The 24,434-nt window shown below is 52.4% G+C and overlaps 2 protein-coding genes across 2 annotated transcripts in view; both read left to right on the plus strand.

Moving 5' to 3' along the window:
• Positions 1 to 164: 164 nt before the first annotated feature.
• Positions 165 to 14,893, plus strand: MED1 (mediator complex subunit 1). The gene is made up of 17 exons (XM_034070086.1): positions 165 to 331; positions 1,551 to 1,657; positions 2,235 to 2,313; positions 2,843 to 2,897; positions 3,026 to 3,158; positions 3,867 to 3,895; positions 4,265 to 4,336; positions 4,611 to 4,685; positions 5,146 to 5,219; positions 5,559 to 5,648; positions 6,423 to 6,534; positions 6,827 to 6,951; positions 7,161 to 7,279; positions 7,904 to 8,105; positions 8,287 to 8,382; positions 8,482 to 8,587; positions 9,243 to 14,893. The coding sequence occupies exons 1-17, from the start codon at positions 304 to 306 to the stop codon at positions 12,490 to 12,492; spliced, it is 4,752 nt and encodes a 1,583-aa protein (XP_033925977.1). The 5' UTR covers positions 165 to 303; the 3' UTR covers positions 12,493 to 14,893.
• Positions 14,894 to 15,207: 314 nt separating this feature from the next.
• Positions 15,208 to 24,434, plus strand: part of FBXL20 (F-box and leucine rich repeat protein 20) — a 32,397-nt gene continuing 23,170 nt past the window's right edge. Inside the window, 2 exon segments of the mRNA XM_034070044.1 lie at positions 15,208 to 15,237; positions 15,239 to 15,415. Coding sequence (XP_033925935.1) covers positions 15,208 to 15,237; positions 15,239 to 15,415 — 207 coding nt within the window.

Genomic DNA, 24,434 nt, shown 5'->3' on the forward strand with positions numbered 1-24,434 from the left:
GGGAGGGGGGGGCGGTGCGCGGCCGTCTTCTCGCGAGAACTGAATCTGAAAGCCGATTGGAAGGGAGGAGGGGGCGGGGCTTGAGCGCTCGCACCCCTCCCTGCGCGCACACGCCGCTCTCGCGAGAGGGAGCGAGGCCCCCCTCCCCCGCGCGCGCTCCCGCAGCCATGGCGGCCGCCGCCGTCTGAGGCCGGAGGGGCCCGGCCGCGGCTCCCTCCTCCAGCCCCGTCTCGTTCCCCTTCCCCTCGGCTCCCGGAGCCATCGCCGCGGCCCCGCTGAGGGCTGCGCAGCCCCGGCCGCAGCATGAAGGCGGCTCCCGGCGGCGCTGAGGGTGAGTGAAGCCGGGGGGTGCGGCGGGCATGGGGCCTGTGAGGAGACGGGGGGGGGGGGGGGGGGGGGGGGGGGGGGGCTGTGAGGCACCGGTAACGGGAGGGGGGGGGCGGCTGTGAGGCACCGGTAACTGGGGGGGGGCTCTGAGGCACCGGTAACTGGGGGGGGGCTCTGAGGCACCGGTAACGGGGAAGGCGGCTGTGAGGCACCGGTAACGGGGGGGGGGGGCGGCTGTGAGGCACCGGTAACGGGGGGGGGGCGGCTGTGAGGCACCGGTAACGGGGGGGGGGCGGCTGTGAGGATCTTATCAATACATAAACACCTTGAGGAGAGCCTAAAGCAGGGGGAGCAAAGCTCGCTTCAGCTGGGACCTGCAGGCCATGGGTGCAAGCTGAAAGGCTCCACCTGAGCACTAGGAAGCACTTTATTATCAGCACATGGTGCCCAGAGAGGTGATGGGAGCTCCATCCTGAAGCCAGCAGGACATGGGGCTGGGCAGCCTGTTGTCAGCGGCCAGGAGGCCTCAGCTGTGTTAGCTGAACTGGACTTGGTTAGTCACTGACCCTCTAGCCTTCCTTTTCTCTCATCAGGGAGATATTATTCCTTACAGTGGAACTTTCCCTAGTAGCTTGTAGACCCACGTGTTGCAGATGGGAGTCTATGGGATGTGAGAGGTGTTTTGTAAGCTTGGGTTGGTTTGAGGTTGGTGGAGATTTGTGTCCCCTCCGGTTGCCTGCTGCTGCTTTCAGAGCCTCCAGGCCTGTGTCTCACACCAGTGTGGGGCAGGAGTGTGTCTGCTCACAGAACCCATCACAGCTGGCAGATGGACCAATGTGGTTGAGGGTTTTGGCGAGGGAAGGGTCTGTGAGGATCTTCAATGGAAGCAAGTTGGAGGATTAGATGTGAGAATAGTGATGGGGAATGCAGAAAACAAAGCTTAACTTCACTTCTATAACAGTGTTTTGTATGCTGTTACATTGTCCCAGGGAAGCTTCTGTCTCAGACCATGTATCTTTATTTTAGGGTCCTTGAGGTTTTGACAGCTTGTGATAGAACCTACGTATTGAGATCATGGGGAGAAACTAGCAGTGAATGTGTTTTATTAAATCCCATTTAACTTAAAGGAGGAAAGGCTTTTCATTCCAACAGCCCAGCTGTTTTATTTGTAGCACTTCAAGTGTTGTCTTGTTCCATGTTCTCAAGAGTGCCTTGTCTTACAGAGACGGAGAAGCTGAACAAGATGAGCACCCTCTTGGAAAGACTCCATGCAAAGTACAACCAGAACAGGCCCTGGACAGAAACCATGAAGTTAGTGCGTCAAGTCACGGTGAGAGGTGTTGGGGTCTGAGCAGGAGCTTTCTGGAGCTCCTGGTGTGGCAATGGTGGTGTTACTTTGTGAGCTCTCTTCAAAGGGCTGCCCCTTGTTCTTTGGGGGTTTTGGGGTTTGTAAAGCAATTTGCTTCCATTTGGTGATGTGCCAAACTCAGCGTTGGCTTTGTCAAATGAGGGTTTGAAATGGTGGGGGAAGGAGGAGCAGGAGTCAGGGCAGGGCTACAGCAACCACTTCTGCGTGCACTGAGGTGTTAAAAGTGTGCCTGACTTCTTGCTTCTGTGTTGTCTCTTGTGTAACTCTTAGCTTATATCTATTTAAAAGTTGCTTCAGTTTGTTCTTCCAGATGAGCAAGTTGCTTAGAAGCAGATAAATCAATTCCAGGCCTGCTTTTGTTCCCTTCTTCCAAAGCAGATAGTGTTCTCCTACAGGAATCAAAATGCAGCTGTAATCTGGGGAGGAAATTAATCAGTTTTCCATCACCTCGACAAACCTCCCTTGACTAAACCACAATGGCAATAACTCCTGTTACTGGGTGAGGCACAAAAAGCTGTTTCTCTTCTCTCTGACTAAGGAAAAGCGCGTTGTGATGAACTCGGGGGGGCACCAGCACCTGGTGAGCTGCTTGGAGACACTGCAGAAGGCCCTGAAAGGTTGGTGCATCCTGTGCTCAGCAGTGGGAGGCCTCTGAACCAGGAGAGCAGTGAGGTGGCTGCTGGCACATCTCCCTGTGTTCCTCCTGTGTGTGTGCTCATGTTTGGGTACCTCCTCTTGGTGCCTGTGGAGATTGTCTGTGCTGCTTCTGTTGTGAAAGTAGAAAACTTGTGAGCGGGAAGTACTAAAACATGGAATGGTGAAAGGAATGGCTTGAATTCCCTTTCCTGCACCTGTATGAGAGTTTGAACTTGCTCTTTACATTGGCCTGGCCACTCTTCTGAAAACAGACCTGAATTGCACTGGGGGAATAAAATCCCTTCTCTGCTTGCAGTTCTGGGAGCATGTAGTTATCTCTGTTCAAGTTGTTCTGCCTGTATTTGGAGTGCAGCTCATGTTGCACATGCAAAGGTGTGAGCACACATGGGAGGGAGGAACTGGTTGAGGTTGGGTTTGGTGCTGATGCCTCATTCCTGTTGAGGTGTTGAATCGTTTCACTAAGCCTTGTTTTTTGCCCTCCCCATCTAGTATCTTCTCTGCCTGCCATGACAGATCGCCTGGAGTCCATAGCTAGACAAAATGGGTAGGTCTTCTCCTTTGGTTGACAGCAAAGGCTTTCCCTGTTCCTCTGTACCCATCATGCTCTCACTGCTGCTTTGGTTGGCTTTTGTGTGCATCTCATGGCAATTTCTGTTTTGTTTTGTATGGAAGCCTGGGATCTCACCTTAGTGCCAATGGCACTGAATGTTACATCACTTCAGACATGTTCTATGTGGAAGTCCAGTTAGATCCTACAGGGCTGCTGTGTGATGTCAAGGTGGCTCACCATGGAGAAAACCCTGTGGTATGTATCACTGACCAAGGTGAGAGCGATGGCTGTGTGGTTTTGACTCCCTTTGAGCACAGGAAATGGATTATATTTAATGTTTCCCTACACCCACCTTACACCTTTACTGCTTGTTCTGCTGGAAAGGGAAATCCTCCATGGAGTAATTCCTGTGGCTTAGCCTGGTTGATGTATGTGTGTGGGACCAGTTTACTGCTGGTCTCTCTTTCCCTCTGTGTGGTTTTACAGCTGCCAAAATCAGCTGTAGACATTTTCACTGTGTTTCTGGAAGCAGAATAAGGAAAATAAGCTTAGAAAACTGAGATCTGCAATTGGGAAGTACTAAAATATGGAATGCTGAAAGGAAATTACTTTATTTCCCTCCTGTACATGGAGGAGAGTTTGAACTTGATGCTTATATTGGCCACTCTTCTGAGAACAGAGCAGTTTTTAGTACCTCTGTGTAGAAGGTAACAGTTGTCAACTGAAAGCTTCATGATTTCAAAAGTCTGTTTCAAATGAGTTGTTTAAGCAGAAAGAGAAGTGCTTAAATCTGTCCCAGAGGGGCTGAGGGACAAGTGGAGCTGGAGCAGTGTGGAGTTGGGAGCTCAGGAAAAGCTGCTGCTCAGGCATGTTCCTGTGCTGCTGTTTCACAGTTGCTGTGCTGCACAGGGACTGAAATCACTGCACTGGCACTGATCTCATTCTATGTTCTTCTCTTTTCAGAGTTGTCCAGAACTGGTGCAACATCTGAGGTGAGCGTCAAGAGTTCATTGTGGTTTTGGCAGCTTCTCTTTGCAGAAATGATCCCATGTTGGTTTAGGTCTGGAAATGCAACTTGTTTCAGAACTATTCGTTCCCCCACAAAGTCTCTCCATGTCTTCAGGGGGTTTTCTGGCTTTGGTTCAGCTCCTTCTGACCCTGAGTGCTGTGCCCAGTATCTTCAAAGCCACAGGGCAACATTCCCCAGAATCAGTAAAGCTGGACCATGCTGAGAACATATTTTGTAGCTTCCATGTAGCAGAAGTCTCTTCTGAAGTGACTTAGTGTCTGTATTCATGTAACCTTTTAAAACAAACCCTTGCGTGTTACCAGTTTGAATGCATCTTAACTTTGCCTTTCAGAGAGAAGAACTTTGATGAGTTCTCTAAGCATCTGAGGGGGCTGGTGAACCTGTATAAGCTGCCAGGAGACAAGTAAGTCTAGAATGTATTTATTTACCACAACACGTATAAGATAAAAGTGCAAGTTTTACTTCTGTGCTTACATATTCATTGTGTGTGAGCCTCCTGAACTCCCTATCATGGCTTGCACTTGTGCAGTGGGTAGGGAGGGTTTCATGTGAGATGGAGCTGCAGAACCACACGGGATCAAGGCTGAGGGCAAGGCCTGCAGCTTCTCAGCCTGCACTTCCTTGCACAGTTCCTTTCCTGTGTTCTTACATTGTTTTGTTGTTTTTCTTCTCCCCAGCAAACTGAAAACTAAAATGTACTTGGCTCTGCAGTCCTTAGAGCTGGATCTCTCAAAAATGGCAGGGATGTACTGGTAAGGGCATCTGTATGGTTTGGGGTTTGTTGTTGGTTTGGGTTTTCTTACTAACACTGCATCACACTGGCTGATTCTGATAGTGTCACATCCTGCTTATGTGGGAAGTGTCCCATCAGTGCCTGTCTAGTCTGTCATTGCTGCGAAGAAGATGCTGAGGCTATAGAGGGCCTGTGGTAGCAAGGGAATGAGAAAGAAAGTGCTCAGAGCTTTCTAGCAATCCCTCTTAACTGCAGAACTAGATTGCAAGAAAGCCTAAAAGGCAAAAAATGAAGTTTGTAACTGGATGGATTAGTGATAATGTGGTTTACAGTAAGAAACTGAGGACCATTTGACCCTCTTTTACTGCTGTAGAGCCTGGGCAAACAGCTGTGCTGTGAAGTTTAAGATCAATGGGACTGGATTTTGGTTTCAGGTATGACTCTGGCTTCTTACAGACTTGTGGTCGTCTTTCTTGCAGGCAAGCCACCAACGCCAATCCCTTGGACAAGATTCTCCATGGCAGCGTTGGCTATCTCACCCCCAGGAGTGGAGGTACCTTTGATGAGTGCTTAAAAAAGAAAAGAGTCAAACTTACTTTGTTCAGAGTCCCCTTTGTGGACTTTGGCTTCACCTGAACTGCTGGAAACCAATGGGGAAATGCCAAACAAAGAGGGACAAGGTTGAGTGTGAGTCCCATGGGATGCAGAGATCCAGCTTTGCTTTACAAAGCCACACAGATGGACATGTGTGTGTCTGCCAGCAGAGCACAGCTCTTCAAGGTGACGGCTCTGCTTGGTGTGTGCTGTGGCTCAGTGTGAATGCTGTGTGGCTGTGGGTTAATAGTGCTCTGGGTGACTTGTACCCTCAAGTTCAGCAGCTTCTCTCCCACAGGTCTCCTGATGAACCTCAAATATTACGTCTCGCCCTATGATTTGTTTGAAGATGGCTCTGGAGCCCCTGTTATTTTGCATGAGAACAATGGTAGGTCAGCTTCAGTGAGGGCTACTGCTGCTTGCAGGAGCAAGGAAGACAACTGTAACAGTCTCACTGCCCTCTGCTGTCACCCTGTCACACAGGACAGCCATGGGGTGACATGCAGAGGACATGGGTTCAATAAGCCCATGTGGAAACACTGGTGACTGTCATCTTGTGGCTGTTCTGGAGTTCAAACCAGACTGCTACCAAGGGGGATGGGGTGCACACAGAGCTGTTTTCCTTAGGGTGAACTTCCTTCTTAACATGGGTTCTGTTTTGTTGTGTCTCTACCATCTTACTAGAAGATGAAGTTCTATGCATGGACATGGATATCTGTGTCTCACTAAAATGACAAAACCAAGCAGCTATTCAAGCTGAGGCTACTCTTGGGAGAGGAGAGGGTGAAAGTGTCCAAAATTGTGATTTATTTTGCATTGGAAAGAGCATACTACAAACTTACAAATGTATTTGGAGTCTCTTTTAAGAATGATGCAATTGGTTCACCTTGCAAGAGAAAAACAGAACGTTAGGGAGTAAAAGTGCCCAGAGAAGCTGTGGCTGCCCCATCCCTGGCAGTGCTCAAGGCCAGGTTGGACACAGGGGCTTGGAGCAGCTGCTCCAGTGGAAGGGGTCCCTGCCTGTGGCAGGGGCTGGGGAGCTGGATGGGCGTTAAGGTCCCTTCCAACCCCAGCCACTCTGTGACCATGATTTCCACACAGTGATGTTTCTCACATAAAGCTGCTCTGGGTTTATTGTTGTGTTTCTTGCTCCCTCTCGCAGTCCCTCGCTCACTGGGGATGAACGTGTCGGTCACCATCGAGGGCACCATGGCCATGTACAAACTGCCAATCGCCCCACTCATCATGGGCTCCCATCCCGTTGACAGCAAAGGGTAAGCAAAGGACACAGCACCCGGGTTTAGGTGCACGTTCAACACTCGGGCCTCTGTTGGAGTCAGAGTGGGGAGATAGCTGGGAGATGTCAGTACATCATAGCACTGTCTTTAGCCAAGAAATCCCTATTTCAGGCATGTGACATGCTCTTGAGGAATACCTTAATTGTTAGGAATGTCTAACAGCCTGCTTGGGTGGGAGCAAGGAGGAAATGGGCTGTGTGGTGTTGACAGCAGAAGCCACAGCCGTGCCCTGTGTCTGATAAGATCCCATGTTAACCCACTGTTTCAGAACTCCGTCGTTCTCATCCATCACTAGTGCCAACAGTGTGGATCTACCAGCTTGTTTCTTCCTGAAATTCCCACGTCCCATCCCGGTGTCTCGAGCTTTCATTCAGAAGCTTCAGGGCTGCACAGGTGGGTGCAGATCTGTCTCATAGCTGCTCCCCAGGTTTTTAGTCAGAAACTGATGCTTGTTTTGAATGTGTGATGGGAAAAGTTGCTCGAGGTTTTGTGCTGGTGTCAGGAGAACCTGGATGGGTTTCCTGTGTGGTAACACCTTCTGTGGCCCACGTTCTCCTTCTGCCTCCCTGGTGCCATCATTCTGTGCCATCTTGTGCCCTCAGGTATTCCTTTGTTCGACACACCACCAACATTTGTACCCTTGTATGAGCTGATCACGCAGTTTGAGTTATCCAAGGAGGCTGATCCAGTACCTTTAAACCACAATATGCACTTCTATGCAGTAAGTATCTTGTTACAACCAAGCATTGGAATTCAGATATAGGCCACAGTAATGAGAATCATAGAATCCCAGCCTGGTTTGGGTTGGAAGGGACCTTGAGATCCTCCAGCTCCAACCCCTGCCATAGGCAGGGACACCATCCATAGAGCAGGGTGCTCTGAGCCCCTGTGCCCAACCTGGCCTTGAGCACTGCCAGGGATGGGGCAGCCACAGCTTCTCTGGGCACCCTGTGCCAGCGCCTCTGCACCCTCCCAGGGAACATCTTGTGCCTAAGAGCTCAGCTCAGTCTCCCCTCAGAAGCAGGGGAAATTGTAGTTCTTAAGTTAGTCAATGATGGATCTCTTGTTAACTTCAGAGGGTTTCTCTCTACCTCTGAAGGGCTGCTGCACTCTATGAAAGTGGATTAGTGGGGACAGTGGATAGTGTTCAGCTCTGGTACTTCGGAGGAGCCAAAAGTCATGTTTTGCTTATTCAGATTGGAAGACTGTATCTTCCTTGTTAGTCATTTCACCCAGAAAGGTGGCTTTGATGTCCCTTGCATCTGGCGCTTGCTTTTCCTTCCTGGAGGTCTGTTACTGCCTTGTACCCAGCAGGAGCTGGAGTAAAGCAGGACTTGTTTGTCAGGCTCTTCCAGGACAGCAGCACTGTTACTTTCTGAACAAAGATGCTCCTCTCCCAGATGGAAGAAGCCTCCAAGGAACTCTGATCAGTAAAATCGCCTTCCAGCACCCAGGCCGCGTCCCACTCATCCTCAGCCTCATCCGGCACCAGGTGGCCTATAACACCCTCATTGGCAGCTGTGTCAAGAGGACGGTGCTGAAGGAAGGTGGGTGCAGCAGGTGGGGATGAGGAACCCTGGGTGATGGGCCCAGGTGTAGGAATAGGAAATGAGGCCTATGCTTTCCTTTTCCTTTTGCTTTTCCCATTCTTTCTCCATGGGAGCATCGACTCTGGTTCGTGCCCTGTGTTCCCCAGTTGAACAGCCCCCATGTTTCCATGTCTTTCAGATTCCCCTGGGATCCTGCAGTTTGAAGTTTGCCCACTCTCTGACTCCTGTTTCAGTGTCTCCTTTCAGCATCCCGTGAATGACTCCCTGGTCTGTGGTAAGTGGAATCGGGAAGAGCAAGAGTGTGTATGGGAAGGGTGGATCCTTCCACTGTAACCAGGAGTTTGATCTCCTCCAACCTCCTCCTCTCTTGTAGTGGTAATGGATGTGCAGGACTCCACTCATGTGAACTGTAAGCTCTACAAGGGGCTGTCTGATGCTCTGATCTGTACAGATGATTTCATTGCCAAGGTTGTGCAAAGGTAAGCCAAGGGTTTGTGTGCCACCAGGAGCTCCAGCTCATACAGGTGTACTCTGTGTCTATCTCCCATTTACCCCGCTGGGTTTGGAGCTGGCCTGTGTGCGGGTGAGTCTTGGGAGTGGTTGGTTGGATGAGAGGAAAGCCAGAGCCCTATTAAAAACCCAATTCCAGGCATTCAACTGTAGTTTCTTATATTTGAATGCATGTCCAGATGCCTTCTCGTGGGGGTGGCTGCTTTCTGAGCCTTAGAAGACATGAAATAGCTCCCAGCAGTTTGTCTTTACACAGACCTTTCTCCAGGGTTCAGAACACAGCAGAATGGGAGCAGGGCACTGCACAGGCCTTTGCAGTGAGAGGAGCTGCTTCTGCTTGCAGAACATTAGAGGCTCAGCTCTCTCAGCCTGGCTCCAGAGCAGAGCTGCTCTGGTCCTCACAGCATCTCTGTGGCCTCTTCTGAGCATCTCCGTGGCCTCATCTGGCCGTGCTCCAACAGCTTCAGGTCCCTCTTGTGCTGCTGCCCCAGAGCTGGATCAGGGCTGCAGGGAGGGGGTCTCCCCAGAGCAGAATAGAGGGGGAGAATCAAGTTATGGGAAGGTCTTGTTGACCGTTGCCATTGAGCAGCACACACACCAACCCCTTTGTGTTGTGTCTTGCAGGTGCATGTCCATCCCTGTCACCATGAGAGCAATCAGGAGGAAAGCAGAAACCATTCAAGCTGACACCCCAGCCTTATCCCTCATTGCAGAGACAGTCGAAGATATGGTGAAGAAAAACCTGCCCCCAGCCAGCAGCCCAGGGTATGGCATGACCACAGGCACCAACCCCCTGAGTGGTACCACTACCCCAACCAACACTTTTCCTGGGGGGCCCATCACTACGTTGTTTAACATGAGCATAAGCATGAAAGAGAGGCATGACTCAGTGGGGAGCCATGGGGAGGACTTCAGCAAAGTGTCTCAGAACCCAATTCTCACCAGTTTATTGCAGATCACAGGCAATGTGGGCTCAGCCATTGGCTCAAGCCCAACCCCTCCCCACCACACACCACCACCAGTATCCTCCCCAGCAAGCAACACCAAGAACCACCCCATGCTCATGAACCTTCTGAAGGAGAATCCCCCTCAGGATTTCTCCAGCCTGTATGGGAGCAGCCCTCTGGAGAGACAAAACTCTTCCTCTGGCTCCCCTCGGATGGAGATTCCTGGGGGGAATAAGCAGAAGAAAAAAAAGTCCCGCGCACCAGCGGACAAACCCAAGCACCAGACTGAGGATGACTTCCAGAGGGAGCTCTTCTCAATGGATGTGGACTCCCAGAACCCCATTTTTGATGTCAACATGACTGCCGATACCCTGGACACCCCCCACATTACCCCAGCCCCCAGCCAGTGCAGCACTCCTCCTGCTACCTACCCCCAGCCCATCCCTCACACGCAGCCCAGCATTCAGAGGATGGTTCGGCTCTCCAGCTCGGACAGCATCGGGGCCGACGTCACCGACATCCTCTCGGACATAGCAGAGGAGGCTTCCAAGCTCCCCAGCACCACTGAGGACTGTCCCCCCATTGGAACTCCAGTGAGGGACTCTTCCAGTTCAGGCCATTCCCAAAGTGCCCTCTTTGACCCAGATGTGTTTCAGAGCAATGCCAGTGAGAACCCCTACACGGACCCTGCGGACCTGATCGCCGACGCTGCCGTCAGCCCCAACAGTGATTCCTCAAACCATTTCTTTCCTGATGGTGTAGATTTCAACCCTGACTTGCTCAACAGTCAGAGTCAAAGCGGCTTTGGGGAGGAATACTTTGATGAGAGCAGCCAGAGCGGAGACACGGATGACTTCAAGGGTTATGCATCCCAGGCTCTCACTACTTTGGGGGTGCAAGTGTTGGGGGGTGATGGGGGGGACAATAAATTCAAGGGGAGCACTCAGTCCGACACGGTAGATTTTAGTATTATTGCAGCTGCAAGCAAAGCACTGGGCTCCTCGGACATCATGGAGCACCACAGTGGGGGGCAGAGCCCTCTGCTGAACACAGGGGATTTAGGGAAAGAGAAGTCTCAGAAACGGGTAAAGGAAGGCAATGGCTCTGGAAGTGCCATGGCAGGAGCCGGGATAGATGGGAAGCCTGGGAAGCGCAGCCGGACACCATCCAGTGATGGCAAAAGTAAAGAGAAGCTTCCCAAGCGGAAGAAGCAGGAGACAGATGGGAAATCCCCATCTCACAGCTCGTCCAACAGGCCTTTCACACCACCAGCAAGCACAGGTGGGTCCAAATCTCCCGGGAGCTCGGGCAGATCTCAGACTCCTCCTGGTGTAGCAACTCCTCCTATCCCCAAAATCACCATTCAGATCCCCAAAGGAACAGTGACTGTTGGCAAACCCTCTTCACACGGCCAGTACACGAGCAGTGGCTCCGTCACCTCCTCCAGCAGCAAAAGCCATCACAGCCATTCTTCCTCCTCCTCCTCTTCTTCCTCCTCTTCAACCTCAGGCAAGATGAAAAGCAGCAAATCGGAAGGGTCTTCGGGCTCCAAGATGAGCAGCAGCCTCTACTCAGGCCAAGGCAGCTCGAGTTCAGGCCAGTCCAAAAGCTCAGGCCAGTCAGTGGGGAAACCGGGATCTTCCCCCATCACCAAACACGGCCTCACCAGCGGCTCTGGGAGCACCAAGATGAAACCTCAAGGAAAGCCATCGTCACTTATGAACCCATCCATGAGTAAACCAAACATCTCCCCCTCTCATTCGAGACCCTCGGGGGGTTCTGAGAAGCTCGCTTCTCCCATGAAACCTGTCCCAGGTACTCCCCCATCATCTAAAGCGAAGTCACCCATCAGTTCAGGTTCTGGAGGCTCCCACATGTCTGGGACCGGCTCAAGCTCAAGTATGAAGTCGTCTTCAGGAATGGGATCTTCTGGGTCGATGTCTCAGAAACCACCTCCTTCATCAAACTCCTCCACGGCATCCTCCTCTTCCTTTTCATCCAGTGGGTCTTCCATGTCCTCATCTCAGAACCAGCATGGCAGCTCCAAAGGCAAGTCTCCAAGCAGAAACAAGAAGCCATCTCTGACTGCAGTCATAGACAAGCTTAAACACGGGGTTGTCACTAGCGGGCCTGGTGGAGACGACCCAATGGATGGACAAATGGGGCCAAGTTCCAATTCCTCAAGCCATACCATGTCCTCCAAACACAACATGTCTGGAGGGGAATTCCAGGGCAAACGTGAGAAGAGTGACAAAGAGAAGTCCAAAGTCTCTGTTTCTGGGGGATCTGTTGACTCTTCCAAGAAAACTTCGGATTCCAAAAGCGTTGGAAGCACCGGCGTGGCCAAAATCATCATCAGCAAACACGATGGCGGTTCCCCCAGCATTAAAGCCAAAGTGACTTTGCAGAAGCCTGGGGAAGGAGGTGGGGACAGCCTCAGGCCTCAGATGGCTTCTTCCAAAAGCTACGGGTCCCCTCTCATCAGCGGCTCGACCCCAAAGCACGAGCGCTGCTCTCCCAGCCACAGCAAGTCCCCTGCCTACACCCCCCAGAACATTGACAGTGAGAGCGAGTCAGGCTCCTCCATAGCAGAGAAGTCCTACCAGAACAGCCCCAGCTCCGACGATGGCATCCGGCCCTTGCCCGAGTACAGCGCCGAGAAGCACAAGAAGCATAAAAAAGAGAAGAAGAAGGTGAAAGACAAAGACCGGGATAGGGACAGGGAGCGGGACAAGGACAGGGATAAGAAGAAGTCGCACAGCCTGAAGCCAGAGAGCTGGTCCAAGTCGCCCATCTCGGCTGAGCAGCCTCTGGCCATGGGCAGCAGCTCCATCCTTGCTTCCGAGCGCCCGCCCCGTGCCAGCCCCGAGTTCCTCATTGGGGAGGAGGATGATGATCTCATGGATGTGGCTCTGATTGGTAACTAATATCCCTAATGTCTGGAAGTGATGGTTCCAGATCCCCCTGTGAACCTGCCATGCTGCTGACCAGGCTGTGGGTGAAAAGGGGGGAGCAAAAAGTATTCCCAAGGATCTCCAAAGACAAAGGAAAGTGCCAGTGCCAGCAGCTCCCTCGGGATCCAGGTCCTGACTGTGGCCTTCACGCTGCTGGCACTTACACTTGCTTTTAATAAGTATTAATAACCCCATTAGAGTTAATGGGTATGAAGCAAAGTGTGTGTGAGCATGGGAGCAGACCCCAGAGTGGTGCAAGCGGGATCATGGGCTGTTCAGGAGAGTCTTGAGTCCCTCTTCCCCTCATCCCACTTGGAATCAAGTTGCTTTTGTATCAAGGAAGTTTGATTTCAGGGCTGGACTTCTAAAGGATGATTGGAAGGAAAAGAAACCAATAAGGTCTGATATGATTCTTGGGGTGTTTCTATATTCAGTGCCCAAGCCAGTGTGGAGCTGAGCAACTTCAGCTTCCTCTGGTCTGAATCCTGCTCCGTGCTCTGATGGATAGCAGGATTCTATTCCCAGCCTGGCGATGAAGGATTGCTGTCTGTATTGGACTTCCCTTCTGGGTTAGGTATTTATTCAGGTGCTGGGATGCCTCAGTTCTACTGGTGTGATGCAGAGCCCAGAGAGCCTCAGGAACTTGGGAATTGCTGTGCCCTGGACAGCTGGTGAAGTTGTGGAATATTGAAGCAAATCTGAATGGAAAAGGGACTCTGTTGGCTTCAGCCTAGAGCTTCCCCCACTGCATCCCTGGAGCTGTGACCTGCATCCTGGTCCTGCCCACAGTGCTTCCCCACTATGGATGCTTCCAGTGATGGCAATAGGATGCCTTGTGCATGGTCATGGCCACAGACAGGGCTTGTCCCGGTTCCTGAACCCTGCAGGGTTTCATTTGGGGCTTTGCTTTGTTTTCCCTTTGTTTCTGGTGATTCCAGTACCACTCACAAGTGCTGCTGCCTCATATCCCTGCTGGAAAAGCATCCCTGGCTGCCCCTCCTGGGAGCAGAGCTGTGCAGAGCAGGGATTTCCCTCAAAGATGGCAATTTTTCCTCTTTTGGCTGGAATTAGGAGCATGACTCAGGCATCCTTTATGGTCTTATCTTGTGGTCCCTGAAAGGAAAAGAGACTCAGGAGAGGGTTGTATTATTCCAAGCAGTTCAGTGTGATTCACTGAGGAGGAATCCAGGAAATGGGAGTTCTGGGAGCACATCTGAATCATGTACCTGCTCCCAGGGGATTTTGCTGTTGATTCCCAGAAGCCAGGGTTTTCCCAGTGGGATTGGGATGAAACTTCATGTTTTGGGGAAGATTCCACAGAGATTCCTAGTCCGCTCCCAACAAGTTGCTGCTTTAAAGCTTATTCAAAGCTTTTAATTGTAGGGATTTTCCACCTCTTCCTCCTGCCTTCGGTGGAATTCCGGATCCTGAGTTTCCCCAAGCCCCTTCGTTGCTTCTCCTTGTATTCCCCACCATTTCCTCTTCCTGGTTTGCAGCCTGTAGCTTCCCCCTTCCCATCTCCCATGCACCAAGAAGATGGGAATGTGGTAAAGGAAATCAAGAGTCAACCTGGAGCAAACGTGTTGGAGCTGCGGGACTGCAGAGGATGGAGGGAAGAAGCTCATCCAGGATTGCAGCTCCAGAAGTGGTCTTCCTGGAAGCAGGAAGTGGCTCCGGATCCCCCTCATTTTGTGCTGGTTTTGGGGGGGACTTTAAGTTGTTTTGTTTTCCAGAGCCCTTTGAGCTGCTCTGGGATGGGTAAAGGTTTAAAAGCAGTGTTCAATCAGCGCTGGGGATTTCAGCGGGGGGTTCTTTGGACTTGGCCTTTTCCTGCTCGGAATCACGCTGGGAATTCAAGGGAATGCCGCTCAGCATCAGAATAAGCACACAGATGGGTTGGAAAGGAGTGATCTCACCCAACCAAAGCTCAGTATCTTCAATTTCTCCTCTCGGGAACATCTCCTCTCAGAGAGCACCATGGCAGCAATTTAACGCTTTTCACCCCATTTTGGTGCCCTGTTTTCCTGCGTCATCCCCTTCCCATGATGTAAATCATGTGACAGACAGACCAGAGCCGTGCTTAGGGATGAGCTGTGTGATCCTGTGACTACTCCAATGTGTCAGGGCTCGGTCTGTGACACAAAAAAGGTTTATTTTTCATAGATTCCTTGGCTTCTGCGGGTATTTTACATCTTTCAGTATTGGAAAGAGAACCCTTCAGAAGGTGCGAACAGGACCGGAGCCGAATGGGTCCAGGGGCTAGAGGACGATGTGCTGAGGGTGTAAATACGCGGCTGGGTCTGTAACCGCTCCGGTTTTGGGGCAATATCGCGGAAAACGCGTTTGTTACACGCCAATAAACCCCTTTGGTACACGGCGGTGTCAGCTCGCTGCGGCAAGGGGGGAGCTCCACCACGCTTGATTTTCCCGCGGGGATGACATCACCGTGACGTCACGCCAGCCTCGCCCTCTGATTGGCCAAGCTCCGCGGCCTCCCGGAAGGGAGCGGCGGGACATGGGGGGGGAAGAGGGGGGGGGGGATCCCCCAATTCCCCCCTCCCCACACCGGCCCCTCCCCCTCCCCTCCTTGCCCCAAGGGGGGGGGGCAATAACCCCCGGGGGGGGGGGGGGGGGGGGGGGCGGTGTCTTACGGGGTAGGTGGGGGCTCGTTGTTGCCGGCGCTGGCCAATGAGCGGCCGCGTTGCTGGCAGGTGCGGAGTGTTTTTGTTTTGGGTTGAAGTTGAGGCCGGAGCGAGGCGAGGCGGGCGGAGGCCGCGGAGCACCGGGACCCCCGGACCCCCCCCCCGTTCCCCGGTGACCCCCCCCCTCCGGTGCCCCCCCCCATTGCCTCGCCATGCGGAGGGACATGAACGGAGTCACCAAGAGCCGCTTTGAGGTGAGGCCCGGCCCGGACATGGGGTTGGGGGGGGGCACGGAGGACAGGGCCGCACCGTGTGGGCCCTGACGGTGTTAGGGTGAGGGGAGACCCCCCCCGTAACCCGGTACAACCGGTTGGTGCTGCACGGGGGGGCTTTGTGTGGATGGGGATGGGGGGGTTTAAACGGGGCCTGTCCATCGATGGTTATTGGGGGGGTGTAGGGTAGGTTGTATGTGTGTATATGGGGGGGGGTATAAACTGCTTACCCCCCCCAGGGTAACTGGCTGTTGTAATACGGGGGGGGCTTTGTGTGATTAGGGTGGTTTAAAGAGGCCCTGTCCACGCGTGGTTATGGGGGGGGTGTAGGGCAGATTGTATGTGTGTATATGGGGGGGTATAAACTGCTTACCCCCACCAGGATAACCGGTTGTTGAGGCGTCGTTGTAACACGGGGGGGGGGGGCTTAAATAGGCCCTATATACGCGTGGCTGTGGGGGGGGACACCACACACTCGGGTTATGACCCGCGGTGCTGGTGTATGTGTATATATGGGGGGGTATAATATGGTTTTGCCCCCCCCTTCCCGATGTAACCCTCCCCGGGGGGGGGGGGGGGTAACGTGTTGTTGGCAGCGAGTTGGTGGAGATGTGGGCAAACGGCTGGAAAACGGGGGGGGGGTCGGGAATGGGAATTGGGAATGGGGGGGGGAGCAGGACGGTATTTGGGCAGTAGCCGGTGCGGGGATGGGGGAGGACGGGAGGAGCGGAGGGGGAACAATGAGATCCATTGAAAGGCGATGGCACAAAGCGGGTGGGAGCCGGGGCTGCTCCCGGCTCCGCATTGTTGTCCCCGCGGGTGCGGAGCAGAGCCAGGATTGCCCCTGGAAGAGGATGGAGATCCCTGCGCTTCCCGGCTCCGGGATGAGCACGGAACGGGAAGGACGTGGCCGTGTTCCCCCCGTCCTAGAGACAGGGCTGGGAAGGCCGGGTTAATGGTAAACCGCAGTGGCCAGTTCCACCCAGTTCAGCGCTGGAAGCCGGTCCTGGAGCCGAGCAAGGTGCAGGCGCTGCACACAGGGAATGGTTCCGTTCCGCTCTGGAATGGGCGGCTCGGGAGCGCTGTGGGGGTGATTTGGGGTTAAATGCTGGTGAATCTGTGTTCCTGCAGCATCCCGGGGATGGAAGCAGTGACCTGGACCTCATCCCGGGTTCCTGGTGTTCCTGTTCTAGGCTGTTCCTGAGCTCTGCCTTTCCTCTCCCAGGGCCGTGCTGCAGAGGGGCTCTTGCAGAGCAGGGGCAGGATCAAACCACCCTGGGGCTGAGTCCTTTGGAAACACCAGAGTTCATCCCATAGTGGGTCTGGAGCAAAACGAGATTCCTTGGGGAAGGAAAAGGGGGGAACGAATCATTTGGTTTGCTTTGAGTGGGTTTGCTTTTGGGTTGGGGTTTTCTTTGGAACTGTGTGTTCTGTTCTTCCCATAGCTCAGAAATGGCCAAGTTAAATGCTCCAAGAGTATCCGAGATGTAAATGAATCCTTTTTTGCCCTAATTGCTATAGGGAGAGGTGGTGTGCTCTCGAAATGCTCACCCTGAGCTTCCAGCAGTGCCTTTAACCATCCTGTTTCGTGCATGTGTTTTGATTGGTAAATGAAGGGCATGGTTTCATTAGCCCTGGCATTGATTATCCCTGACCCACTCACCCATATATCCCAGGAGGGATGAGTTTGGAGCTCCTCTGCTTTAAACACAGGCTTTCCTAGGGAGGGTGTTGTGGTGTGGAAAGCTGTCATGCCAGCGTAGCCACACTTAGAAATAGCTTTGTTTTTCCAAAGGGAAGCATGGGGAGTTATTTTCCAGCTTTCTAGAAACCCATTTGTGAAGTCTCTGCTTTAAAAGTTCTATTTGCTATTGAGAAGGGGTATTTTTGGTGTGATAATTCCTATTGAATGTGACATAAGGGCAGTTACGCAGGGATGTGGTGTGAGTGGAAGGAAGCTGCTGCTCTGAGTATGGTCAATGTTTTAAGATGAGTTCTCCAGAGCCCTCTGCACCATGCTGGGTTCCCTATCTGAGGGCTGGGAAGCAAGGCCTTGGGGTCTGGAGTCTGATCTTGGGGTAAAACCAGCTTAAATTGGGGTTGTGAGGAGCGTGGGTTGTGTCTGTCCCAGGCTTTAACAAGTGAATGGTTGAGGGGGAACTTGCTTCAGGTTCCCCAGGTTAATTTATTGCCTTTTGTAAAGAGATTCCCAAGCTGTTGTTGGGTAATTCCCAAATCCAATCTAGGTGGGATTTAATCATCGTTGCTTCTTACTCCAGTGATAAAATATGGAGCTGGTCTATGGACTAATCCCACTTGTGCATCCTTCCTGGTGTGGCTGCGCCGGCAGCATTCCCGGTGGGATGGAGCTCTCCGAGATGAAAGCTTGTCCAGCCAAAGGAGCATGTTGGAAACAAGTCCCTTTCCAGGAGGTGTGGCCACCACAGAGAATAATCACTGACTGCAGCAAAGCAAACACCAAGGGGAAAACATGGCCCAGATTGAGTCCTAGTGCTCGGTGGTGTCGGTTTGATGGGGACCGTGCCCTGTCCTGGCTTCTCTTTGGGGTTTCTGTGCTTCCTGTGGTACCTAATATGTGATGCCTGATGAGCTACAGCTAAATGAGAGCAAAGAGGGGATGGATCTCATCACCTCCTGATGCCTTTGGGTGCTGGTGCTCTGCTTGTGGAGGGCTTGGTTACCTTCCAAAGGTCTCCTTGCTTCTGTAACCTGGTTCATCCATCATCGCATGGGATGTCGCCTGGAGACCAAGTGCTTCCATCAACCTGCTGCTCTCACCCACTCCTCATCCAAGAGGAAATGAAGCCTTGCAGGGCAGAGCACTCCCCGGAGCCTCCTGGTTTTCCAGGTGGGATGGATGGCATCGGGCAGCACTGCTTGGAGCTGGTGAGCCCTTGCACAGAGCTGAAAGGGATGGTGTGGCCCAAAACATCCTGCTTGTGGTGAGGAGCAGTGTTTTACGTGGATCAGGAGCTTCCCTGGTACCAGCCTGACTGCAGGGCAAGCTGCAGGCATCTCCATGGGGTTTGAGCTTCCTCTGTACAGGCATCTCTTGCTCCACAGTGTGTTCCATTGAGCCACGTTGTCAGGCTCCAGTAATTATAGTTGCTTTTCTTACCCAGACGGTGAGCAATACACAAAGTCTGTGGCAAGGAGTCCTTACAGCAGGAAATAGAAGCAGAAATGCCAGAAAACCAGGATTTCCTCCCCCATCCCATGCAGTGAAGAGGTGAAGTCACTGCTTTGGCTGTCTATGGCGCTGGGGAGGGCTCTGCTTGCAGGTTAGGGGGTGAGCACTGAGCAGGGATTCCCCAGGGTGGTTTCCATTGCAGATGGAGAGAGGTGCTGGGCTGCATCCATCCTGCAGCCTGTGGAACAGGACTGGCTCAGCTCAGGTACCATCATTAACCGGGGCCTGGGGAGAGCAGGGAATTGCTGTTGTCACGGAGGGGTTACCCTGCTGTGCATCCCAGTTGACTCACACCATTAGGAAAGTCAAGCCCCTGAGTGCTGTGGCCTTCTTGAGCTGGTGTGAGCCACAGCCTGTGTGTGCCTGCCTGATCCCTCAGGTTTGCTTTCCCATCCAGCATCCTATTATGTGCTGAGCTCACCCCATGCCTTCGCTCCTCGTCCCAGGTAGGGCTATTGAGATGCCATCGTTTGCTTTTTATTTCCAAGGATGATGCTAATAATTCCATCATCATGGAATCACCATGGAATGGTTTGGGTTGGAAGGGACCTTAAAGCTCCAACCCTTCCACTAGACCAGGGCTCAATATAAACCCAGCAAGGAAAACCCCCTTGCTACCAGTGATAGAGAGCTGCAGGCTTTGGAGAGGGGCAGAGCGAGAAAACATTTGTTATCAAAGAAGCTTATTTGACTTGTGCTGAGCCTTGGTACATACTGGGAGAGCTGGAAGAGGCTCAGGTTTGGCCTGGAAATACTGAAACATGTCTGGTTTGGGGTTTTTGTTGTTGGATACAGTTAAAGGGTATGTGTAGTAAACCACTACCCTGCTAAACTGAGCTTAAGGAAGAAATAATCATATGGGACACACGGCCATAGGCTTGTCCCTTTGAAGTGGGGAACCTTCTGTCTTATTTATATCCCCCCCTTTGCTGGGCTTAGGTGGTGTTCCTGTGGGCAGCAGTGCACATTGAAACCTCTGCAGGCTGTGGCTGAGAAAGCAGCAGTGTGTTAAATCCAGGAGCTGCAACAGGCTCCTGGGATGCTGAGGCCTTCATGGGGTCCATGCCCAAAACCATCCTTGCTGAAGCATCTGTGATACCTTCACTCCTGGCTGCTCACCCTGCCTTTGTTTAACACCATTTCCAGCTTGCTTGGAGCTCTGCAGCTCCTGGATGTGCTGTTTCCAGAGTGGGATTTCCATTTGGCACCAGATACATCTCCTAGGAAAGCCAAAGGTGATGAACCACGAGCTCCTTCCTCCCCTGTGTGTTACCAGGGTTCTGACCAGCCGGTGCAGCTGCTCTGAGGTGGATCTGCTGAGGATGAGGATGCTGATGCTGGGGGTAAATGGCACTTTCAGTACTAACACACTGGGCTTCCAGGTGTTGTTGTGGGATGCTCTGTCTGTAGAACACTGTCTCCCAGCCAGGAGCAGGAGAGGAGAACGAAACAGGTGAACCAGAATCCTTTGGGATGTGAGAATGGTTCCTAGGGGATAAAATATAGGATATAGAACATATTGAAAGGATAATTCTTGAATCAAAAGTAGCCTTCTTGTCGGCACGTCTGGCTTGGGAGCTTTACTTTCTCAATACAACATCACCACCCCATGTGCTTGCACATAAATCCCCAATGAATTTCCCCCCATGGCAGTTCCATCTACATCAGAGGTGTGTGCAGCAGGCAGCTCTCGTGATTTCTGCAGGGCTTTATGCATCAAGTCTTTATGTTGGGTTTGATTTCTGTGGGGTTTTACTAATCCTTTGTTCAGCCTCATGCTTTTAGCGTTCTGATTCAGAAGGTAACATCAGAAAAGGCTCCTGAAGGGGAGACCTGAGAGCAGCTCCAGTGCCTAAAGAAGCTGTGGCTGCCCCATCCCTGGCAGTGCTCAAGGCCAGGTTGGACACAGGGGCTCAGAGCACCCTGCTCTATGGATGCTGTCCCTGCCCATGGCAGGGGTTGGAGCTGGATGGGCTTTAAGGTCCCTTCCAACCCAACCCATTCCATGGCTCTATGGATAAAGGCTGTGTATCAGTGAGTGCAGAGCAGGGTCAGGCTCCAGGGAGCGTTGCCAGCAGGGACTGAAGCTTTTCCATAGCAGATGAGGAACTGATGATGGTGCATGCCAGGTAAATTCCCAAAGATGGGAGTTTGTTTGTGTGGAGGCCTGGTTGGGAGCCAGGCTGGTACCACAGTGCATGGCAGGAGGATGCCTTCACCTTCCCTCCTTCCACTGAGCATCACGATGGAGCTCATCACAGCAGCTCAGTTCAACCCCAGCCATGTCCCTTGGAGTCTCCACATGGATTGAACCGGATGGGGTTTCCAAAGCACAAATAATTCCCTATGGGACTGAAGGCTGGAAGGAAGATTCCGATGGAAACAGCTTCATGCTTCGTATCGTGGCCTCCAAAGAGCTTTGCCTGGCGCTGGCACTTGTGTGTGACTTATCTCTGCAGCATCCCTGTGCCTCCAGGAAGCAGTTCTGCTGCTTGAACTGCTTCAGCTCCTGCTTCCCTCCAGCCTTGTACCAGGAAGCAGCACTTGGGAAGCAAACTCCATGAGTGTTCCCTTTGTTTCAGTTCTTTGTATCAGGGAGAGAGTATTTTCAGTCCCCAAAGTGAACAGAACTAGAGGTCAGATGCTGCTGTTCATTGACAGGGTTTGTAGGGAGACACTTCAAAGCTTCACTGAGCTCTTCCAAAGGGAATCCAGGCGGAATTCCATGGTTTTCTCACTGTGGTTTATGCTCAGCTGCTTGTACCCCATCAGAGCTCACTTTGCTGGGTGGCTTGTCCCATATCAGTGACTCTGTAATGGGCTTGTTCATCTCCATATGGGGCAGAGCAGATCAAAGTGATGCAAACACTTGGATTTTGGGATGGGGACCAGCAGCTGGAGCTGCAGAACTCACAGGGATCTGCCTCGCCAGGATTCCAGCTCTTGGGATGAGTTTGCACGAAGGTTTCACTTGGGAACAGCAGCGACTCCTCCATAGCCCTGAAGGTGAATCCCTAAGGTGTGTGGATGATATGGACTGGGTGGGGATATAACCTGACCCAATATGCTGGCTGTTAAGTTAATCCTTCCTTTCTGATGGCCACCTTCACTTCCCCACCTCTCCTGGCTCCAGAAGCCCTTTCCAGAACGCATTGACTGCAGCCTGCTTTGTGTCCTGGCTTTAATGGCTTCATTTCCTGTGGTTGCAGCAGCCTGGGGGGGTCTGCTCAGTGTGTGCTTGTGGAGCAGGAACAGGGAGCTGTGGGGCTGAGCAGCCTCCACCATGTCATCCTCAGCACGGGGCTTCCTCTTCCTTTGCTGTTTGTGGGGCTGCTCTAAGGAGTTTGTCTCACACTGGGCAACAAGAGCAGTGTTTGGATATGGGAATAGCTGATAGCTTCTCAAGAGGCTGGGCTTTGAAATGCTCTGTTTGTTTTGCATGGATTTGCTTCATCCAGAGGCACACAGATTGCTCCATCTTTGGCCTTTCAGAGCTGTTTCTAGGTTTCCTGCATGGATGTCCCCATTGTTTGCCTGTGTGGGGTCTGTGCTGCAAAGGGGTGTCCATCACCTCCTTTCTTCCCCCCTCTGCATCAACCTGGTTGTGTCTTCATGGTGCTGGTGCTTCTTGGGAGCCCCATCCAGCCTGTGTTCTCAAGGGGCTCAGTGGTGATGTTCCCATTAGGGTGGATGGTGGTGAGTCTGTTACAACCGGTTAAAGGGCCTTTCCCAGCCTCGCAGCCACTCGTTCCATGCAGCCCCAAATGCTCCTCATCCCTTTTCCCCCCTGCTGAGCTCTGAGCTATCCACAAGTGTTTGAGTTCAAAGTCCACAGTGCGGCTGTGCCGGGAGTGCGGTTGTTGCCTTTGGCACTGCTGCTTCTAAACTTCAGCCTTGTGGGATTTCCATAGAGTTTGAAGGCCAACGATCCATCCCCTCTGGTGCTGGTGCCAGATGCTGTTTGTCACCAGCATGGAACTGCTGCCCCCCACCCCTAGCTGATGTGAGCATCGTGCTGCTGGGATGCAGTACAAGTACCACCGTGGGCAGTGGGTTGATGTCCTGGTGATGGCAGCTTCTTGGCCAGCTCTCCTGTTAACCTCAGGTCTTCAGTGCTTTTCAGGACAAGATGGGTCTTAAATACTGCTGTGTGTGTCTGTGTCTGCAGGTGAAAGAGCACAGAGAGGGGTGATGCTCCTTAAAAACAGTGTGGTTTTATGCACAAACACACTCTGCAGACTGTCACTTGGACAGTGAATGATCAACCTTGAGCTTTGTCATAGAATTCCAAACTGGTTTGTGTTAAAGGGACCTTAAAGCTCATCCAGCTCCAACTCCTTCCACTGGAGCAGCTGCTCCAAGCCCCTGTGTCCAACCTGGCCTTGAGCACTGCCAGGGATGGGGCAGCCACAGCTTCTCTGGGCACCTTGTGCCAGCGCCTCAGCACCCTCACAGGGAAGAGCTTGTCCCCATCTCCCCTCTGCCAGTTGATCCCTGTAAATCCCCTCATGTGTGTTGGCCAAGGAGGGCTTTGTGGCACAGGGTCATAGCACTCGGTTGGTTCAGGTTCTGAAGCTCCATCCTTGGTGCTGCTTGGAGTATGTGAGTACCTGTCCACCTTGGAGATGTGCCTTCATTGCAGCCCCCCCATGTTACACTGCACATGGATGCTGTCCTCCTCCTGCTCCTTGGCTTTTCAGCAGGCAAGGTCCTGTGGAGCAGAGCATTGGGAGTGTTGATGGTGGGTTTCAGTGTTGGTTTCCTCCAGGCACTGCTGTATCCTTATGTCTGGATGGTGCTTTCTTGACCCAAGTCCTGCTGCTCTCCTACCAGGCAGTCTTCTTGGTAGGTGAGATGGGTAAAGTGGTTACAGAGCTGCTTACAGGGTCCTTGTGATCACTGAGGGCAATGTCCCATAGCTGTGCTTTGTGTTGTGGCCATCGTGTTCCTAAAGGCTGCAGGCAAAGTGTAAATGTTGGAATCACTCACTTGGAGACTTCTCCAGTGTGTTTTTCCATAGACAAAAAAGGGAAAACCAACCCTTTGTGGTCCCCATAGGAACACCCCTGCAGCCTTTCCCCAGCCATGCACTCAAACCAGTGCCAGATGGGACATTGACAGGGAGGAGGCCTCATCCCTCCCTCTGCTGCACTGGAGCCTGATGGGAGCAGCTCATGGGCAGCTTTTCCAGCTCTCTGTAAGCTGGGAAAGGCAACTGTGTGTGTGTGGAGGCTTCCTATGGGATGGGGCAGGAGGAGGTGGGTTCTGGAAGCAGAGGTTTCAGTTCTGCAGGAGCTATTGAATAAATCCAGCTCTTGCTGGAAAAGCTTTTCCTTGTTGGTGAGCAGTAAATGAGCAACTGCTGCCAAACCCTCTGTGTTATGGGATCAGCTGTACCTGAGCAGAGCTGTCAGTGATGGCTGTACCTGAGCAGAGCTGTCAGTGATGGCTGTACCTGAGCAGAGCTGTCAGTGACGGCTGTACCTGAGCAGAGCTGTGTTGGTGATGGCTGTACCTGTGTTGTTGATGGCTGTACCCCATTTGCCAGTGACACACGGTTGTGTCATGTAATGTGTAGAAGCTGGATCAGCCCAGCATTGGGACACTCCATTTCCATGTTAACCATCACCTCACACATTCACTCGGGGCAGGATGGAGAGCACAGCATCAGCATCAGACCCAGGTGAGGCTCCTGTCCACATGGCTTTTGAAGCCTGGTCCCTCTCAGTGCAGGACTTGCTGGGAGGCTGAATGAGTAGCTGCAGTAATGACACAATGCTCTCTATTTTA

Source organism: Melopsittacus undulatus, chromosome 17 (genome assembly GCF_012275295.1).
Source record: "Melopsittacus undulatus isolate bMelUnd1 chromosome 17, bMelUnd1.mat.Z, whole genome shotgun sequence".
Lineage (NCBI taxonomy): Eukaryota > Metazoa > Chordata > Aves > Psittaciformes > Psittaculidae > Melopsittacus > Melopsittacus undulatus.

Bases quoted from the DNA above. Each gene is read 5' to 3' on its own strand.
- MED1 (XM_034070086.1), top strand. From the start codon at position 304: ATGAAGGCGGCTCCCGGCGGCGCTGAGG. The intron at 332-1,550 runs GTGAGTGAAGCC...CTTGTCTTACAG, and splicing joins GGCTCCCGGCGGCGCTGAGG to AGACGGAGAAGCTGAACAAG. The intron at 1,658-2,234 runs GTGAGAGGTGTT...TCTCTGACTAAG, and splicing joins AGTTAGTGCGTCAAGTCACG to GAAAAGCGCGTTGTGATGAA.